We start from the raw sequence: 16,924 nt of genomic DNA, 5'->3' as shown, positions 1-16,924 counted from the left end.
ACTGTCAATACCTTCTGCCTCTGATTCCTGCTGAATCTCATTTAACCTGACCTCGTCAATTTTTACGTGCGGAAAATATATGACTGGCTCAGATGCTTCACCCTGGATTTTACTCATTGACGCTGGAAAAATTACATCTCTACTTAGAATTATTTTATTTTTATCTTTACTCCAGAGTCTATATGCATTTGGTGCGTAACCGACAAAAGTATATGCATCAGACCTTTCGTCTAATTTCTTAAGATGTCCAAGATTTTTGGCATATGCCACTGACCCAAAAATTTGAATATTGCAGAGATTCGGCAGCTTACCAGTCCAGATCTCAAAAAGAGTTTTACTTTGTCCCGATTTAGGAGACCTATTAATTAAATACACAGCTGCATATGCTGCCTCCCCCCACATATTTTTATCCAAATCACTATCGTACAACATGGCTCTCACCTTCTCCATTATTGTACGATTAATGCGTTCTGCAACGCCATTTAATTGAGGAGAGTGTGGCGTGGTAAAGTCAAGTTTAATACCCTTGTTTTTACAGAATGTTATTACTTTTTCATTTTTATATTCACCACCGTTATCACACCGCAATGTGGCAATTTTCTTTTCAAATTTGGTTTCAGTTTCAGCGACATATTCTTTAAAAAAATCGAACACTTCACTTTTCAGAGTCATGAGGTAAATTACACAAAACCCTGAGAAATTGTCGATAAAACTTACATAATAACATTTAGAATCCCAGGTGGGCGGATCAATAGGGCCGAGAACATCCGAACATATTATTTCTAAAATTCTTCCAGCTTTTGCTCGCTCGTCACCGAAGGAAACTCGAGTTAATTTAGCCTTTAGACATACATCACAGTCATTTAACTCGGTATTTTTTATGTCATTTTTACTTAATTCTATTCCGTCGGCCTTATTGATCAACTCCATTAGCCCTGTTTTACCTATGTGGCCTAATTTCCTGTGCCACTCTTTTACCTTTCCGCTGACTGTATCATTTTTAGATTTCGACGGTGAAACTACCAGACCACGTATCTCGTTTGCGGTGTTTAAAAATCTCCACTCACACTTTATTTTTTTGAAGGAGATCAAATCAATGTCACTTCTTACAATTTTCGCAGATTTTTCTCCGCACAAAGAGGAAAAATCACGGAAGTTTTCACGAATTGACGTTGAGTAGTTTTCTATTTAAAAAATAAAGTAGGTATGGCAGGAAGTCTGCGACGTCGCAAACCGAGATACGTGGTTTGGTAGTTTCACCGTCGATTTGTGCTCTGTAACCAAGGCTCCACTTCCCGATGGATTTTTAATGGCTTTTATTCCAGAAACAAACAACCCTGATTCATGCCGTTTTGCTTCTGCCATCTGGACTCCCTCTTTAAGTGCTCTATCTTCGATAAACTTTACCTCTCACCCATTTTTTGTTATCATTCTGATTGAGAGCAGATTTTTGGATAGTTGAGGAACATAATAGACATCGTTCAAAATGAATTCCTCAAAACACACTGTACCCAAACCTAGAGCTTTCATTTTCTCGTGTTGCTTTGCAACTGATACGTCTACATCACACTCTACAATTTCTTTAAAATACGTTATGTCCTTACACATATGACGGGATGCCCCTGAGTCAAAAACCCACAATTCCGTCTGCACATCTTCACGTAGACCCATAAATGCAATTGGTTTGTCGGCCTGTTTCTCATTTTTATTTTTATCCCGGAAAAAACATGCCGACTCATCATGATTTGTCTTTTTACATATTGAACAAAGCTTCATCCCCGTTCCTTCCCCATTTTTCCGGTTTTTATTTTTACGACAGTTTTCAAGGGAATGGTTTGGAATTTTGCACAGACTACAGAATTTAGTTTTACCCTTATTTTTAAAGCTATTCTTCGGACAGTTTCTATAACCATGTCCAGGAGAATCACATACATAGCATTTAGATACCTGCGCTTTGAACGCTACTGGTTCTTGCTCTTTATTCCCCTTTTGTCTTGTCTCTTCCGCAATGAGTCTAGATTTTAAATTCGTGAGAGATCTTTTATCCGTCGCTGTTGAGTCCCAAGATGCAGGAAAAAAACTTAGATTACTTGGCAGCGTGGCAATAATAATTTTAGTTTTTAACATTTCCTCGGATATGTTACCTTTCACAGCATTGAGGTTAGTGTGTAAGTTTTCTAGCTTACTTATGTGTGTCATGATGTCATCTCCTTTGTGGTGGGTGAAGTTGAAGAACTCCTCCATCAGTTTCACTCGCTGTTCGTCCGTGTCCTTCTCATAAAGATCCGTGATGATTTTCCACATTTCGGCCGCCGTTTTACAGTTCATGAGGTGCACCAAAATTTTCTTATCCGCCGTCTGTATTAGGGTCTTCTGAGCGTGAGCGTCGTATCTTGTCCAGTTTGCGATGTCCTCAGGCTTCTCTGTTGGTTTCTTCCACTGTCCATTCGCAATGCCCATGAGGCCGGCTGCTTTCAGGATCACAGTTATCTGGAATTTCCATACCTGGTAGTTTGTGCTGTCCTTTAATTTCTCCACATCGCGCACTTCGATTTTATTCACCAAATCGGTTGCCATTGCCATTGTCCGAGCATTTTTTTTTCCTTCTTCTTTTTTTTTTTTTAAATTCAGATACCGTTTTTATTTATGCCTATCGACGATTTTATTTTATTATTTTAAGTCTTGCGTCGATTTTTATTTTTATTTTATATCTTGCGACGATTTTTATTTTTATTTTATGTCTTGCGACGATTCTTATTTTTATTTTATGTGTTGCGACGATTCTTATTTTTATTTTATGTCTTTTTTTTTTTAGATCATTTCACTTGCCATTCACACGCGCGAGACGTTGAAACGACGTTCAAGTTCAATGTGTCGTTGGTTTATTTTTCGGCACTTTCGCGTAAGATGTCTGATAATCATAATCACGACGAGAAGTACAAGTATCGCGTAAATGACCGCGTCATTGAAATCGAAATCATTTCGAATGCTGATTTCGTTCGAATCGTTGAACCAACCCATTTTCACTTATATCACACACTTCCGATTAGCTGGGCCGCATAACCTGTTGGGAGCTGAAAAGAAACCAACGACTGGTTCTAGGTGACATGGATTGAACGACTGAGGCGAGAGTCGAGAAACGTGAAGCAAGCACACTCTAAGTAGGACATAGCATTTTTCCTTGTTTACATGAAACGAAAGATCGTTTCCCAACAGGGAAAGTCCACGTCCACATATTCTTTTGCTGCAGTTTTTAGCGACTGTAAACGTATAGACTTGTCAATGAATTTGGTATCTGATATTGCAGAGAGAGCCGAGGCCGGCTTTGTGCTGACATCGGAGCCTAACTTGAGGGTGGCGTAGAAATCTGGTATGCTGATAGCTGAGGGGGAAGGTGTAAGCGGTTAGAACTACCCAAAACCTAATAAGCCCCGTCACGGGGTGGGAATCGGCTGACCAGTTCTTGGTGCTCAAGTGGAACGGCATAAAAATTGTAACCTGTTATATTGAGCCCAAGAAAAATTTCACAAAGCAGCAATTCAGAGACACTATTTGTATAAATTGGATAATTTTTTAAAACAATTGGGGAAAAAGACAATACTGGTCGGCGATTTCAACTGCCGCTCAAAACTCTGGGGGGATAAAATCTCGAACACTAGAGGGGGCGAACTTTTCGAGGTGTTCGAAGCGAATGACATGGTCGTGCATAATCGGAAGGACGTCTTCACTCCAACGTATGTGGGACATTTGGGTGAGTCTGTGGTCGACCTGGTCGTGTCTACGTCCGATCTAGCGGCCCAAATAGAGATGGAGGTCTTGCACGACTATAATATGTCTGACCATAGGGCAATATGGTTTGCCCTGAATAACGAGGAAATTAAAAGCACCGAGAGGACAGGTTGGGGTCGCCGGCTGGTATATTGATCACACTCGGTATTCCGAATTTTGTAAAATAGTTAAGAGTACTAAGGTAGATTTATTGGAGACAGATCTTTCAGCGGAAGCATGTTGCGAGATTGTCACGGAAACGTGTGATAAATTGTTCAAAAGAAAATCGGAGCACATCAGAAGGAGACCACTCTACTGGTGGACTCCCGAAATCGGTAAAGCCAGAAAAGAGTGTGAGAAGATGAGGAGAAGGATTTTGACGGATAGGAAAAACAAAATCAAGAGCAATAAACATCTTGAGGAGTACGGTTTAAAGCAAAACGAACTGGCACAGTTAATTTATGAGTCGAAAAAGAAAAAATGGATGGAACTAGTTAACGATCTGGAAAGAGACGTATGGGGTTCCGCTTACAAAGTTATCAAGCGGAAAATCAAGAACCCCCGGTCTTTTGATAATAGTTCCATCTCTGACGAGCAGCTCTACGAGACGGTCTCGCAGCTGTTTCCGATACATGAGGATGTTGTCAGGAAGGAGAGGATAGTAGATGAGACCGAGATACCCCGGATTACAGTGGAAGAGTTAGATAGAGCCTTGAAAAGGATAAAAATTGGCAAATCCCCGGGTCCGGACAACATCCCCCTATACTGGCTAAGCTATTTGTGCAGAGCAATAAATCGAAATTTCTGGACATGCTTAACAAACTCCCTTGTGAAAGGAGAGTTTCAGCAAAGTTGGAAGGAGGGCAAACTGGTGTTGCTCCCCAAAACATCGGGGAATCAGCCCAAAAAGTACCGTCCAATTTGTATGTTGACGTCCTTCAGTAAAATTTACGAGCACGTAATAACAGCAAGGCTCTATGAAAAAGTAAAATTAAGTGAAAAACAATTTGGATTTTTAAAAGGAGGATCGACGATTAGTGCTCTGTACAGGCTTAGGCAGGCTTATGAGAGAATTGAGAACATTCCGAAGAGAGTTAGAGGCATTCTGTTGGGTGTCGGTCTGGACATCTCGAATGCTTTTAACTCTCTGAGGTGGGACGATATTACCCTATCGCTGGAAACTCAGGCTGTACCTGAGTACTTAATAAAATTGTTGGAATCTTATTTTAAGGAAAGATCGGTCTCCTACAGGGGACATACCTTCCGAATAAATAGCGGAATAGGACAGGGTTCAATTCTTGGACCCTTAATTTTTAACATTGTCTTCGACAATATTGTAAGGATGAAAGTAGATCCAGAATTAGAAAAGATTGTACATGCAGACAATACCCTGCTGCTGATCTACGTGAGGAATGAAGACGAGATCAAAGAGACCACGAGCAAAGTTACGAGGAGATACAGGAGAAAACTTAAAGAAAAGGGACTTAAACTGGCGGCGGACAAGTCAGAGGCGATCGTTCTGGTGGGTGACGGGGTGAGTAGTGATGTCGAAGTCATGGTAGATACGGAGGTGATACATGCTGGGACACCGTTCAGACACCTCGGTTTTTATATAGACAGGGGGTTTGACATGTCCAGGCATGTTCACATCGTATGTGACAAGATGAGACGGGTTGCTCATTCTTTCAGGCCCATCATGCCCAATACTGCCGGCCCGAGTTTCTTCCGTAGGATCCTTTAGTCCAGTCAATCTGGCACTTTATTTTGCGAAAATCTGAGGAGAAAAAAGTATGACGGATTCCTATGTAATTTGGGTTGCTGAATCGAAATCCGATGTTTGCCAACAAAAATTTTGACCGGAAATGGCCGCCATCTTGAAAAAATGGCGGAAAATCACGTTTTTTCCCCAAAATCCCCCAAAATATAACTCGGTCAATTTTTATCCGATTGAGCTGATCTTGGTTTTAATCGATAGGTATTGAGTTGATCTTTAAAATGAGATCAAGATCATGTCTGTATCAATCTTACTTTCGAAGTTACAGAACAAGTCCCGGTGCTTTTGGGACACCTTTTGTATACTTTACGCCGAAAAAGCGAACCTGAAACTTAAATGCGTTAACTTCCGAAAACCATATATAATCCAACGAAAATAAAAAAATTGGTACATAACAGCTTTCTTGTATGCAAAGAAAATAATTAAAAATGTTAAAAAAGAGATGTCAACACAAAATTACATAGCCCCTTCAATTCAGAAGATACTACAAACGAACTATACCATAACATTTTCATATCCCAGAAGCTGACGTTCCCATGACGAATATTGCTATCGCTAGCGATTGCAAAATCCAACTTGTTTAACATTACCCTTCTTTTGCATCGCGGGAAACCATACCGTGACTCCGTAAAAGAGAATGGACAAGACTGCCTGTACGATAATAGTCCAGTCAATCTGGCCCAAAAAAGGGGTCTACTTTGCGAAAATCTGAGGAGAAAAAAGTATGACGGATTCCTATGTAATTTGGGTTGCTGAATCCGAATCCGATGCTTGCCAACAAAAATTTTGACCGGAAATGGCCGCCATCTTGAAAAAATGGCGGAAAATCACGTTTTTTTCCCCAAAATCCCCCAAAATCTCACTTATTTTGGGGTTTTCGACAAAATGACTTATCTCCACTTTAAAAGTACGTAAAATTTCCTATCAAACGGCTTTTAGATTTTTAAAATCGAACAGTTAGGGTAAAAGTTATAGGCGATCGCGCTAGGGGTGGTTTTAGGGGTTGATGAATTTTTCGCCAAAATTGCTGCGTAAAAACGCTGTAACGCCGTTGGAAAAGAAACAAAAATTCCGAAAAGGGTTTGCATATGTCCCCCTGGGTACCAGTGACCCTCCGCCATGAAAAAATCCCCCATCCCCGCCCCTCCCCCGCGCCCCTCATTCAATATGCACTTTTTTCAATTAAATCACACTAATTACAGATGTCGAAAATGTATGCAAAACCCTCATGGACCACTTGGTTTTCCAACTCCCATCACCCCCCTTAACCCCGTTATGACCCCCCTCACCTATCCCTCCCCCTCAACCCCCTCCCCATCCCTCCACCCCTCCACCCCTCCACCTTAAACCCTTATTAGCCATATGAGAGCCACCGAACCGATTCTGAAAGCAAGAATTTATTTATTTTTTTATTTTTTTTTTATAGGCGGGGAAAATCTTTCAAAGACTTCATCTTAGGCAGCTAGGAACCCAAGATGGGTGTGCGGGATTTCCACCCACAAAAAACCCCTCCGCTTTGGGTGAGCGAATTGCAAAAAAAAAAACACTGAATGGATGTTGTCTTGAATAGCTGTTTCTCTGTAACATTTTCCATAAATCCGCTCCAACCCGGTAAATTCGGTAGGTATTATACTGACTGCTGAAATTACAGAGTGAGAAATCGCGTTGACTTCTTCTTTGGAACTTCGGTTTTCTCTTAACTTTTTCGATATTTAGAACAATAGTATGAAGTAGGAGCTTCAGAGAATCTGGAATGTCTGATTCTGCGTTCTTAAAAAAATCATCAGATGCAGGATAGTTGTCTGTGTCGTAAACCTTCGTTCTGATATCCTCGAGAATTATTTTTGCAGCTGTTTCTACGATATGTAGCCTTTCAGCGTTTTTATTACTTAAAACCTGATTTTACCAAGCTTCGTTGAGAATCTTATCACCAAAACCGTGAAAAGATATCACTGATTGGTTCGGTTTAGTTATTTTTTTTAAGAACGCAGAATCAGACATTCCAGAGTCTCTGAAACTCCGACTTGATACTATTATTTTAAATAACAAAAAAGTTGTGAGTAAACCGAAGTTCCAAAAAAAAGTCAACGCGATTTCTCACTCTGCAATTTCAGCAGTCAGACCTCGGTCATATAATTCGCCCATCCAAATCGGAGTTTCAGCGTATGTGTGTAAAAAATTCGGATCGAAAAAATTGATTGGTGATTGAATTCTCTCGCCTACGTTGCACAGTACCATGAAATTTTGAAATTTGAAACCGCTGCTATTCTGCATGAACCCTTAAAAATCAATTTCGACGCTCTCTTTCAGTTCATATTCGATAATGCGGATTTTAATAGTCAGACGCTTGATGGAATTAACACCTTCCATGCTATGGGCGGCGTAATGTGTGTGTATCACACAACAATCATCAGTTCACCCTGATCAAGTACCTAATACCTCTTAATTTATCTCAAAATCCGCCGGTAAAATACCTCGGGCCTCTGGAGTAACACCCGTTGAAACATTGAAAAGAAACGCCACGATGGGATGAAAGACATCAGAATTCTTGATTTGCAGACTGTTAATAAATTGCCTGATCGATATGAAATCTCAACGCTGGATTTGTTGTGGATTTATGGACTTTTGATTAAAATATCGAATTTACCGAGTTGGAGCGGATTTACGGAAAATGTTAAAGAGAAAAAGCTATCCCTGGTAAAAATTATCAATAGGGGCTGCGTTATTTAAAATACCATAGGAATTCTTGCAGCCGAATAAATAAGGCGATAGAAAATTATGTAACTGGCTGTAGAGAGCGAAGAAAATCACAAAAGGGCTACACGAAGCGATAAAAAATTATACAGCCGGGCTACACGAAGCGATAAAAAATTATACAGCCGGGCTATGGTTCCTATCGCCGGGCTATACAGTATATCGCCTGGCTGTAGCTTTTTTACGACGGGCTATAAAAGGCTATAAGAAATTGCATAGTCGGCTTTAGAAGCTATATAGGAAAACTTACAGCCGTCTGTAGGTCTAAAGTATTTTGGAACACAGATCCTACTGCCAATTTTTACCAGGAATTCAAGACCACATTCATTCAGTGTTTTTTTTTTTTGCAATTCGCTCACCCAAAGCGGAGGGGTTTTTTGTGGGTGGAAATCCCGCACACCCATCTTGGGTTCCTAGCTGCCTAAGATGAAGTCTTTGAAAGATTTTCCCCGCCTATAAAAAAAAAATAAAAAAATAAAAAAAAAAATAAATAAATTCTTGCTTTCAGAATCGGTTCGGTGGCTCTCATATGGCTAATAAGGGTTTAAGGTGGAGGGGTGGAGGGGTGGAGGGATGGGGAGGGGGTTGAGGGGGAGGGATAGGTGAGGGGGGTCATAACGGGGTTAAGGGGGGTGATGGGAGTTGGAAAACCAAGTGGTCCATGAGGGTTTTGCATACATTTTCGACATCTGTAATTAGTGTGATTTAATTGAAAAAAGTGCATATTGAATGAGGGGCGCGGGGGAGGGGCGGGGATGGGGGATTTTTTCATGGCGGAGGGTCACTGGTACCCAGGGGGACATATGCAAACCCTTTTCGGAATTTTTGTTTCTTTTCCAACGGCGTTACAGCGTTTTTACGCAGCAATTTTGGCGAAAAATTCATCAACCCCTAAAACCACCCCTAGCGCGATCGCCTATAACTTTTACCCTAACTGTTCGATTTTAAAAATCTAAAAGCCGTTTGATAGGAAATTTTACGTACTTTTAAAGTGGAGATAAGTCATTTTGTCGAAAACCCCAAAATAAGTGAGATTTTGGGGGATTTTGGGGAAAAAACGTGATTTTCCGCCATTTTTTCAAGATGGCGGCCATTTCCGGTCAAAATTTTTGTTGGCAAGCATCGGATTCGGATTCAGCAACCCAAATTACATAGGAATCCGTCATACTTTTTTCTCCTCAGATTTTCGCAAAGTAGACCCCTTTTTTGGGCCAGATTGACTGGACTATTATCGTACAGGCAGTCTTGTCCATTCTCTTTTACGGAGTCACGGTATGGTTTCCCGCGATGCAAAAGAAGGGTAATGTTAAACAAGTTGGATTTTGCAATCGCTAGCGATAGCAATATTCGTCATGGGAACGTCAGCTTCTGGGATATGAAAATGTTATGGTATAGTTCGTTTGTAGTATCTTCTGAATTGAAGGGGCTATGTAATTTTGTGTTGACATCTCTTTTTTAACATTTTTAATTATTTTCTTTGCATACAAGAAAGCTGTTATGTACCAATTTTTTTATTTTCGTTGGATTATATATGGTTTTCGGAAGTTAACGCATTTAAGTTTCAGGTTCGCTTTTTCGGCGTAAAGTATACAAAAGGTGTCCCAAAAGCACCGGGACTTGTTCTGTAACTTCGAAAGTAAGATTGATACAGACATGATCTTGATCTCATTTTAAAGATCAACTCAATACCTATCGATTAAAACCAAGATCAGCTCAATCGGATAAAAATTGACCGAGTTATGGTAATTTGAAATCAGCGAGGAAAGTTTACGCCTACGGTTTTTAAGGAAGATTCTTCATCGCCGTAAATCGAAAAGTCGGCCGATAAAGTGATGCTTATTGTGTTTTTTTATTTTCGAGGTGACATTTATCAACATTTTGTACCATCAAACACAACAGTTGACAGTGCGCTATTGCAAAGTACTAAAGGAGTTGAGAATGCACATTTCCCGGAAACGGTCGGACTTGAAAGCTTCGTGGATACTCCATCAAGACAATGCGCGGCCTCACACATCGAGCTTAACACGTGAATTTATGAGTAAAAATGGAGTTGAAGCAATCCCTCATCCCCCGTATAGCTCTGACTTGGCTCCATGTGATTTTTGGATGTTTCCTACGCTTAAAAAGGAGCTTCGCGGACGAAGATTCGTATCGAAGACCGAAATCCAGAATGCAATTCAAAACTTCTTCAACTCCATCCCAGAGGAAGAATTCAGGAAAACAATGTTGGATAAGTGGCAAGAGCGCATGAAAAAGTGCATCCGGTTTGATGGACGGTACTTTGAAAAGCAAAAGGAAGTTATGGAAGATTCGGAGGAAAGTGGATACGAATATTAACTTTTTGAATCCTGGTAAGCGAAAAATCTTCCTAAAAACCGTAGGGGTAAACTTTCCTCACTAATTTCAAATTGTCATAACTCGGTCAATTTTTATTCGATTGAGCTGATCTTGGTTTTAATCGATAGGTATTAAGTTGATCTTTAAAATGAGACCAAAATCATGTCTGTATCTATCTTACTTTTGAAGTCACAGAACCAGTCCCGGTACTTTTGGGACACCCTACGTATGATATTTTTACTCTACACATATGCCCGAATACGCATCATAAGGGACCTATGTGCTTCCTAAGTTGCCAAGTATTGATTATTGTTAGATGATTGGTCTAAAACATTCAATACAACCAGTAAAAATTAACTGTCCCCTACGAGATTCGAACCCCCGCTCGTATAAAATGGTACGCCGACGAAACGATAGAGTGGTGTCGAAGACGACTGAGCTATCTCGACACCCGTTGCGGATGTGAGAAAAAAGAACAATTAAGGGATCTCGGACGCTGAGCGGGGCTTCACAAAAGGCGTCCTTGAAGTTTCGGCGCGGTTCGGCCCTAGCGGTGATATGAGACAACGGATTATGCGCATTTCTCTGTGAGACATTGTTTGTCTATGCTTTCATGTGTCACAAGGTTCATCTCAGCATGCATTTGCTATCGCGGCAGTAAACTGAGGCAATATTTCTGTATTCATGGATTAAATCCATCAATCGAGTTCTGATTTTGGCTCATATATCCGTAACGGGTCCTCCAGAACAATTTTCCACCTTGTACGATGGTTATTATTTCTTTATATCTATGTTTAAAATTTGAGGTGGGATAATGGCGGCTTCTCAAGAGCAACGAGGTAGGTGATATTTTGCACCAACGAACAGAAAACTGATGGCGAAAAATAACCAATCGGAACCTCCCAAAAAAAAGAATTTGCCCAAAATCGGAACTTCGTGGTTCTGCGCAGATTTACCAGTCAGACACGACATCTCAAGGTGGAAAAAAACTCGCTGAAAGCGAATTTTAGAAATCAACACAACTTGACGTAGAGACATGATTGGCTAAAAAATCCAACGGTTTTTGATACATCGGAAAATCAACCAAAAATCGAAGACTGGGCGAAACACTCAAGGTCGCAGAGGCATAGGGTATCACATAGCAATAGCAACGGAACGATTGTAAAGACAGGGGATTTCCGTTCCCATGCCAAAAGATTACTTCAACATTAAGGCCACTTAAACGAATGCTTGTCAGGGGGTACGTCTCCTGCTCTAATTTTAGTTTAGACATCTTGTCGGAGATTCCTCCTACCAAAATTTTGGTGGAGGAAAGAGTAAGAAAGGCCAATAAAATGGACCCCAAAAAGATAAATAGGTATAAAAGAAGGGATTGGCTCGCGGCGTGGAGAGAAGATACGGGCAATGGTTTAAGAGAATTCTTGGTGACCTGGGGAGCTGGCTGAATAGGGGTCACGGATGTTGTGACTTTTATCTCTGCCAGTTCCTGACGGGACATGGTTTGTTCGGGTCTTACCTCAGCAAAAGGGGCCTATCCCAAACGGATATGTGCGTTTTATGCAAAAAGTAGAAAGACACATTGGAACACACTTTCTTCGGGTGCAAAAGCGATTTTGTACAAGGAGAGAGGGAAGCCCTGAGGCGACGCATCGGACAGGAATTAAGGGTGGAAAACACCCTTGATATCATGTTAGGAAGTAAGGAGAACTGGTCTGAGGTTTGTAAATTTGTAAAGACCATTTTAGTTTATAAGAAAAGCGTCTGTGACGCGATTCCTGCCGATGCTGTGCCTCATGGCAGTTCCGGCGTGTCCGACCCCATCTAAATGTGGTGATTTTTTTAACCGGTCGTCCTGCCTACGCGGAACGGCCTTTCTAGTAAAGTAATTTCAAGGATTAACCCGGCATGCGCGGGGAATCCCCTGATTACGGGTGAATACCCGCTACCAGGTGGTCCTGGAGCGGGTGGCCTAACCCCGGCTTAGGGGGGCCCGAGTATTCCCGAAGGAATTTTTGGCGTCTTGCGGAATTTTGTTTGTCAAGTAAATTTTTTAATGGATTAGTCGTAGTTACCGTGACCACTAGTTTGAATTTGGTCGTAGTATATTCTGCAGATCGCCCCGAGGGGTTCCCTTAAGGAACCCCCTGACACATCATGCGGAGTCTGACACACCCCAAAAAAAAAAAAAAAAAATCCAAGTGTAAGAGCTAAACTTTGATTTTAATTGAGTGACAGATAATCCTATTAAACAGTTTAAGAGAAGTCTGCACTACCCACAGTAAAAATACTAACATCAACTCTATCTCGACTGACCCGTCTTTAAAAAAACTTTCCAAGATAAATTAAAATAATCACACGTAATTTTAAAACTTGCTAATATAGTAAAAAGGGTACGTACACAATAATGGGTTCAAATGGTTTGACAAAGGGCGAGTTCTTCATGGTTTGTGTTTTCACTATATGATCATCCAGTAAAACTTGAATTTCATCCACCGCTGACAGAATGTACGTCCCAGTATCCCTGAGACATGAAATTTTAGCCTATTTATTATTCAGTTTTTTAAACTCCTCATGTTAGATGTGAATTCTACGGTGCTAAGATCCAATTAGACTACAGTTGGTAATATTTTGTTACAGCAATCCACTACAAATGTTGAGAATACAATCATTGTCAATATTATCATAGAGCCCCAATATTCCAGGAAATTTCTGTTTGCAAAGAGGTTTCGCCAAGGCTTCATCTCATACTCTAGTCTGCGTGACGCGTAACAACATGAGGCTAACTAAGGCGTGTCCGATGGGTACCCTTTCCACTGCATCAACCCCCCCTGCTCATTCTGCACCTTCTCAATCCGCTACCGGCTACCCTTTTTCATACAGAGATCTTACTTTACTCCTACTTTCCCTTCCGGGTGTTTGCTAACCATTTGCAATTTTCAATGGCTCAAAAGAAGCCTGGAGAGACTCTACTTTTCTTCGAAAGTGCCAAATAAGACCCCCGATCTTCATAGGGAGCGGTCCCCGCGGGGCAATTTTGGCAGGCCGGTCCACAGCCGATGGCCAAATATCCTATAGGTTCATGGCCTGCCTCCCACCTTGTACAATCTTTAACCTCCTCAGCCTTTTCCTCTTCAATTTGCCTTACTTTCTTTTGTTGTTTTTTGTCTTGTCCTTTGTTTATCTTCTTTGGTTACACTATGGCCATTTCGAGTTCAGCGACTCATCTTCAGGCGTTCAAAAACATTTCGCGATATATCGCACGTCACACTCCAAACGAAAAACGATTAATTAAAAACTGCACAGTTTGCAGAAAACAATTTTCTCACATTTGTTCACACGCTTGGTCTTTACAAACTGTTCATTTTTTAATTCATCATCTTTCGTTTTAAGTTTGACGTGCAATATATCGCGAAATGTTTTTGTATACCTGAAGATGAGTCGCTGATCTCGAACGTGTCATGGTGTAACTTAAGAAGATAAACAAAGGATCGGACCAAAACAACAAAAGAAAGTAAGTCAAAATAATCATGACATTCGACAGAATGAAAAAACCCCTTAGCTTTTTTTTTCCTCTCTCGTACCGACATTCTTCTCTCTTCCTCTTTTCCTTTTTTTCTTTTGTTCAACATTTTCTTTCAAAAAGACAAGACCGGCACTGTGACCATATAAGCACTGGCTATCGGGTAATTTTCCAGTATCTGAAGAGGCCAGTCCATTATTACGACTTAGTACTTTCAACTTGCTGGAAAGAGAATGTTTGATGGATGAGATGAGGATACCTGATTAATTGAGAAAACGAATCTAATAAAAATGAAATATTTACAGGATGTCCCACAAGTCCACACCCCCCCCCCCTCCTGGTAATTTTTGAACGGTTGGAGATAGAAAAACGAAAATTTGGAAATGTTTCTATTTTAAAGGGGACCATCTTCAAGGAAGGTTACAGATGTTTGTCCCTCCCCTTCCCCCCCCCCAACTTTTTTTCAAATGGTAACCCCTACCTTGTGATACACATAGAGTACATAGAGTCGTAATGTAAGTGGGAGAGCTGGCGCCACTTTTAAGCATTTTCCATGTCCCGAATTCCGAGACTTCTGTGTGACGCCGGGTCACTTTTTCGATACATAATCGATTGGTGATACATCATCGGAAAGAACATTAAAAACTAAGAATTTTGGCGCAAACCGCATATCTTCATTTTTGACCGAGTTATGATAGGTCAAAGGTCAAGTTTGACCTTTTTTCAAAAAAATCCAAACTGCGGTTCAAATTATAATGAAGAAAAAAAATGGGAAAATTTACAACATAGAAATCACAGAAATCACTTCAAACTAATTTTAAAGGGGGGCCCGAACCCCCCCCCCCCCTTAAAATTAGTTTGAAGTGATTTCTGTGATTTTTGGTTAGTTAGTTTGGAGTTTGGATTTTTTGAAAAAAGGTCAAACTTGACCTTTGACCTATCATAACTCGGTCAAAAATAAAGATATTGATTCGTGGTTTGCGCCAAAATTCTTAGTTTTTAATGTTCTTTCCGATGATGTATCACAAGGTAGGGGTTACCATTTGGGGAAAAAATGGGGGGGGGGGAAGTTAGCTTACAACATTTATAACCCCCCTTGAAGATGATCTCCTTTAAAATAGAAACATTCCCAAAGTTTCGTTTTTCTATCTCTAACCGTTCAAAAGTTATCAGGAGGGGGGGAGGTTACGGACTTTTGGGACACCCTGTATACCATGCGTAATGATTTAATTTGAAAAAAATAAAAACCTACCGATATGATGCTAAAGTGAACTGCATTTCTTTCCACTCTTCCATCATTTGATTCAATTTCTTTTCTAAGTTATTTTCTTTCGTTGCCGAATCACTGACTACTTCGAAACGAGCTATGTACTCTTCGATTCCATAGTCAATCAGTTTGGCCAAGGTGAGGTCTGCGTCTGGTTTCAATGGAAAACCTACGATTTCGGATATCATTTCCCAATGACGATCTTTTAGACCTGGGTTCCCTAAGGTCATGATGAGTGGCATGTGTTCTTTGAAGTTATCTAAATGTAATCGAACCTAAGACAATGAAAATACTAAAAATGCACATATCCATATGGCAAGGTTTTTAAGAATAGAAATCCGACAGTGATAAATTGGATTGCAATTTGTAAAAAGGAATCGAGAGCATTCCATTGTCGTTAATATTGTGCAACTTTGTTTGCCTTGCAATTATAAACTGATCACCTAAGTAATATTTATCTTTTCTCCCAATTAACAACCAAAGACCCTTAAAAACATTTTCGGGTGAAAAATCCGGTCGAGGAAATTGGCGAGTTACATCTTAACCAAAAACATTCCCTTTCACACCACAACCAAGAAGGTTGATAAATCTAATTATGAGATAAGCAAAGAGCTCTCTTAAATTCTCAGGGTTCACCAACATATCAAATATGTCCAAAAACTTACTCTAGGGTTTCAAAAAAAAAGAAAAAATGAATCCCTTAACAATTAGAAAATGAAAAAAAAATCGAAAAACCGATTTTATGGTTCATAAGTACCTAAATCCCTCGAATGAACTAGTGCACCTATCCGTTTCACCTTTTCATCTTTTATGACCTCATTGTGCGAGACGAATCATTCAAAAGCATAGAGTCAATATTTAACAAAAAATTCAGGTGTTTTTTTTCTGTTTCCAGCACTTTCGATCAATCAGTTTTCTACAAAAGTACAACTTATATATCGATGGTGAAACTACCAGACCACGTATCTCTGTCTGCGACGTTGTAGACTTTATTTTTTTAATGGAAAACTACTTAACGTCAATTTTTAAAAACTTCCGCGTTTTTTCCTCTCTACGCGAAGAAAACTCTGTGACAATTTCAAGAAATTATATTGATTTTTTCTCCATCCAAAAAATAAAATTAGAGCGGAAATTTTCAAACACCTCAAACGAGATACGTGGTCTGGTAGTTTCACCCTCGATAAACTTTCAAGAAAGATAGTGAAACGATTTGCGGCTTTTTGACAGCTGGAAATTGAAAATAGGGAAGTGAGAAAGGAAAGTGAATCGAAGGTATGCTCCCTTGCTGCTTGCCAGACTGCATTCCTTCCAACGCATTGTCAAACATGTTGTTGAGATCTAAATCTGAGTCACTATCATCATTGCGGATGCTCATGATGACTAAAGTGATAAGGACTGATAATGTACAAGGGAAAACACTGGGAAACACTGGAAACGTTCCGATTTCTACGTTGAAATCCACGTTGTCCAATGTATGGTACGAAGACACATCGCTCTCAACGTT

General features: G+C 40.2%; 1 protein-coding gene across 1 annotated transcript in view; it reads right to left on the bottom strand.

Annotated features, from left to right (window-relative positions):
* Dhc36C (Dynein heavy chain at 36C) overlaps positions 1–16,924 on the bottom strand; it is a 542,513-nt gene that overhangs the window by 371,375 nt on the left and 154,214 nt on the right. The window contains exons 14-15 of the mRNA XM_072306421.1: positions 15,406–15,695; positions 13,032–13,154 (exon numbers count right to left, since the gene is read on the bottom strand). Coding sequence (XP_072162522.1) covers positions 13,032–13,154; positions 15,406–15,695 — 413 coding nt within the window. The remainder of the gene's footprint in view (positions 1–13,031; positions 13,155–15,405; positions 15,696–16,924) is intronic.

This window comes from Bemisia tabaci, chromosome 1 (assembly GCF_918797505.1).
Source record: "Bemisia tabaci chromosome 1, PGI_BMITA_v3".
Lineage (NCBI taxonomy): Eukaryota > Metazoa > Arthropoda > Insecta > Hemiptera > Aleyrodidae > Bemisia > Bemisia tabaci.
This window is presented reverse-complemented; position numbering and strand designations above follow the sequence as displayed.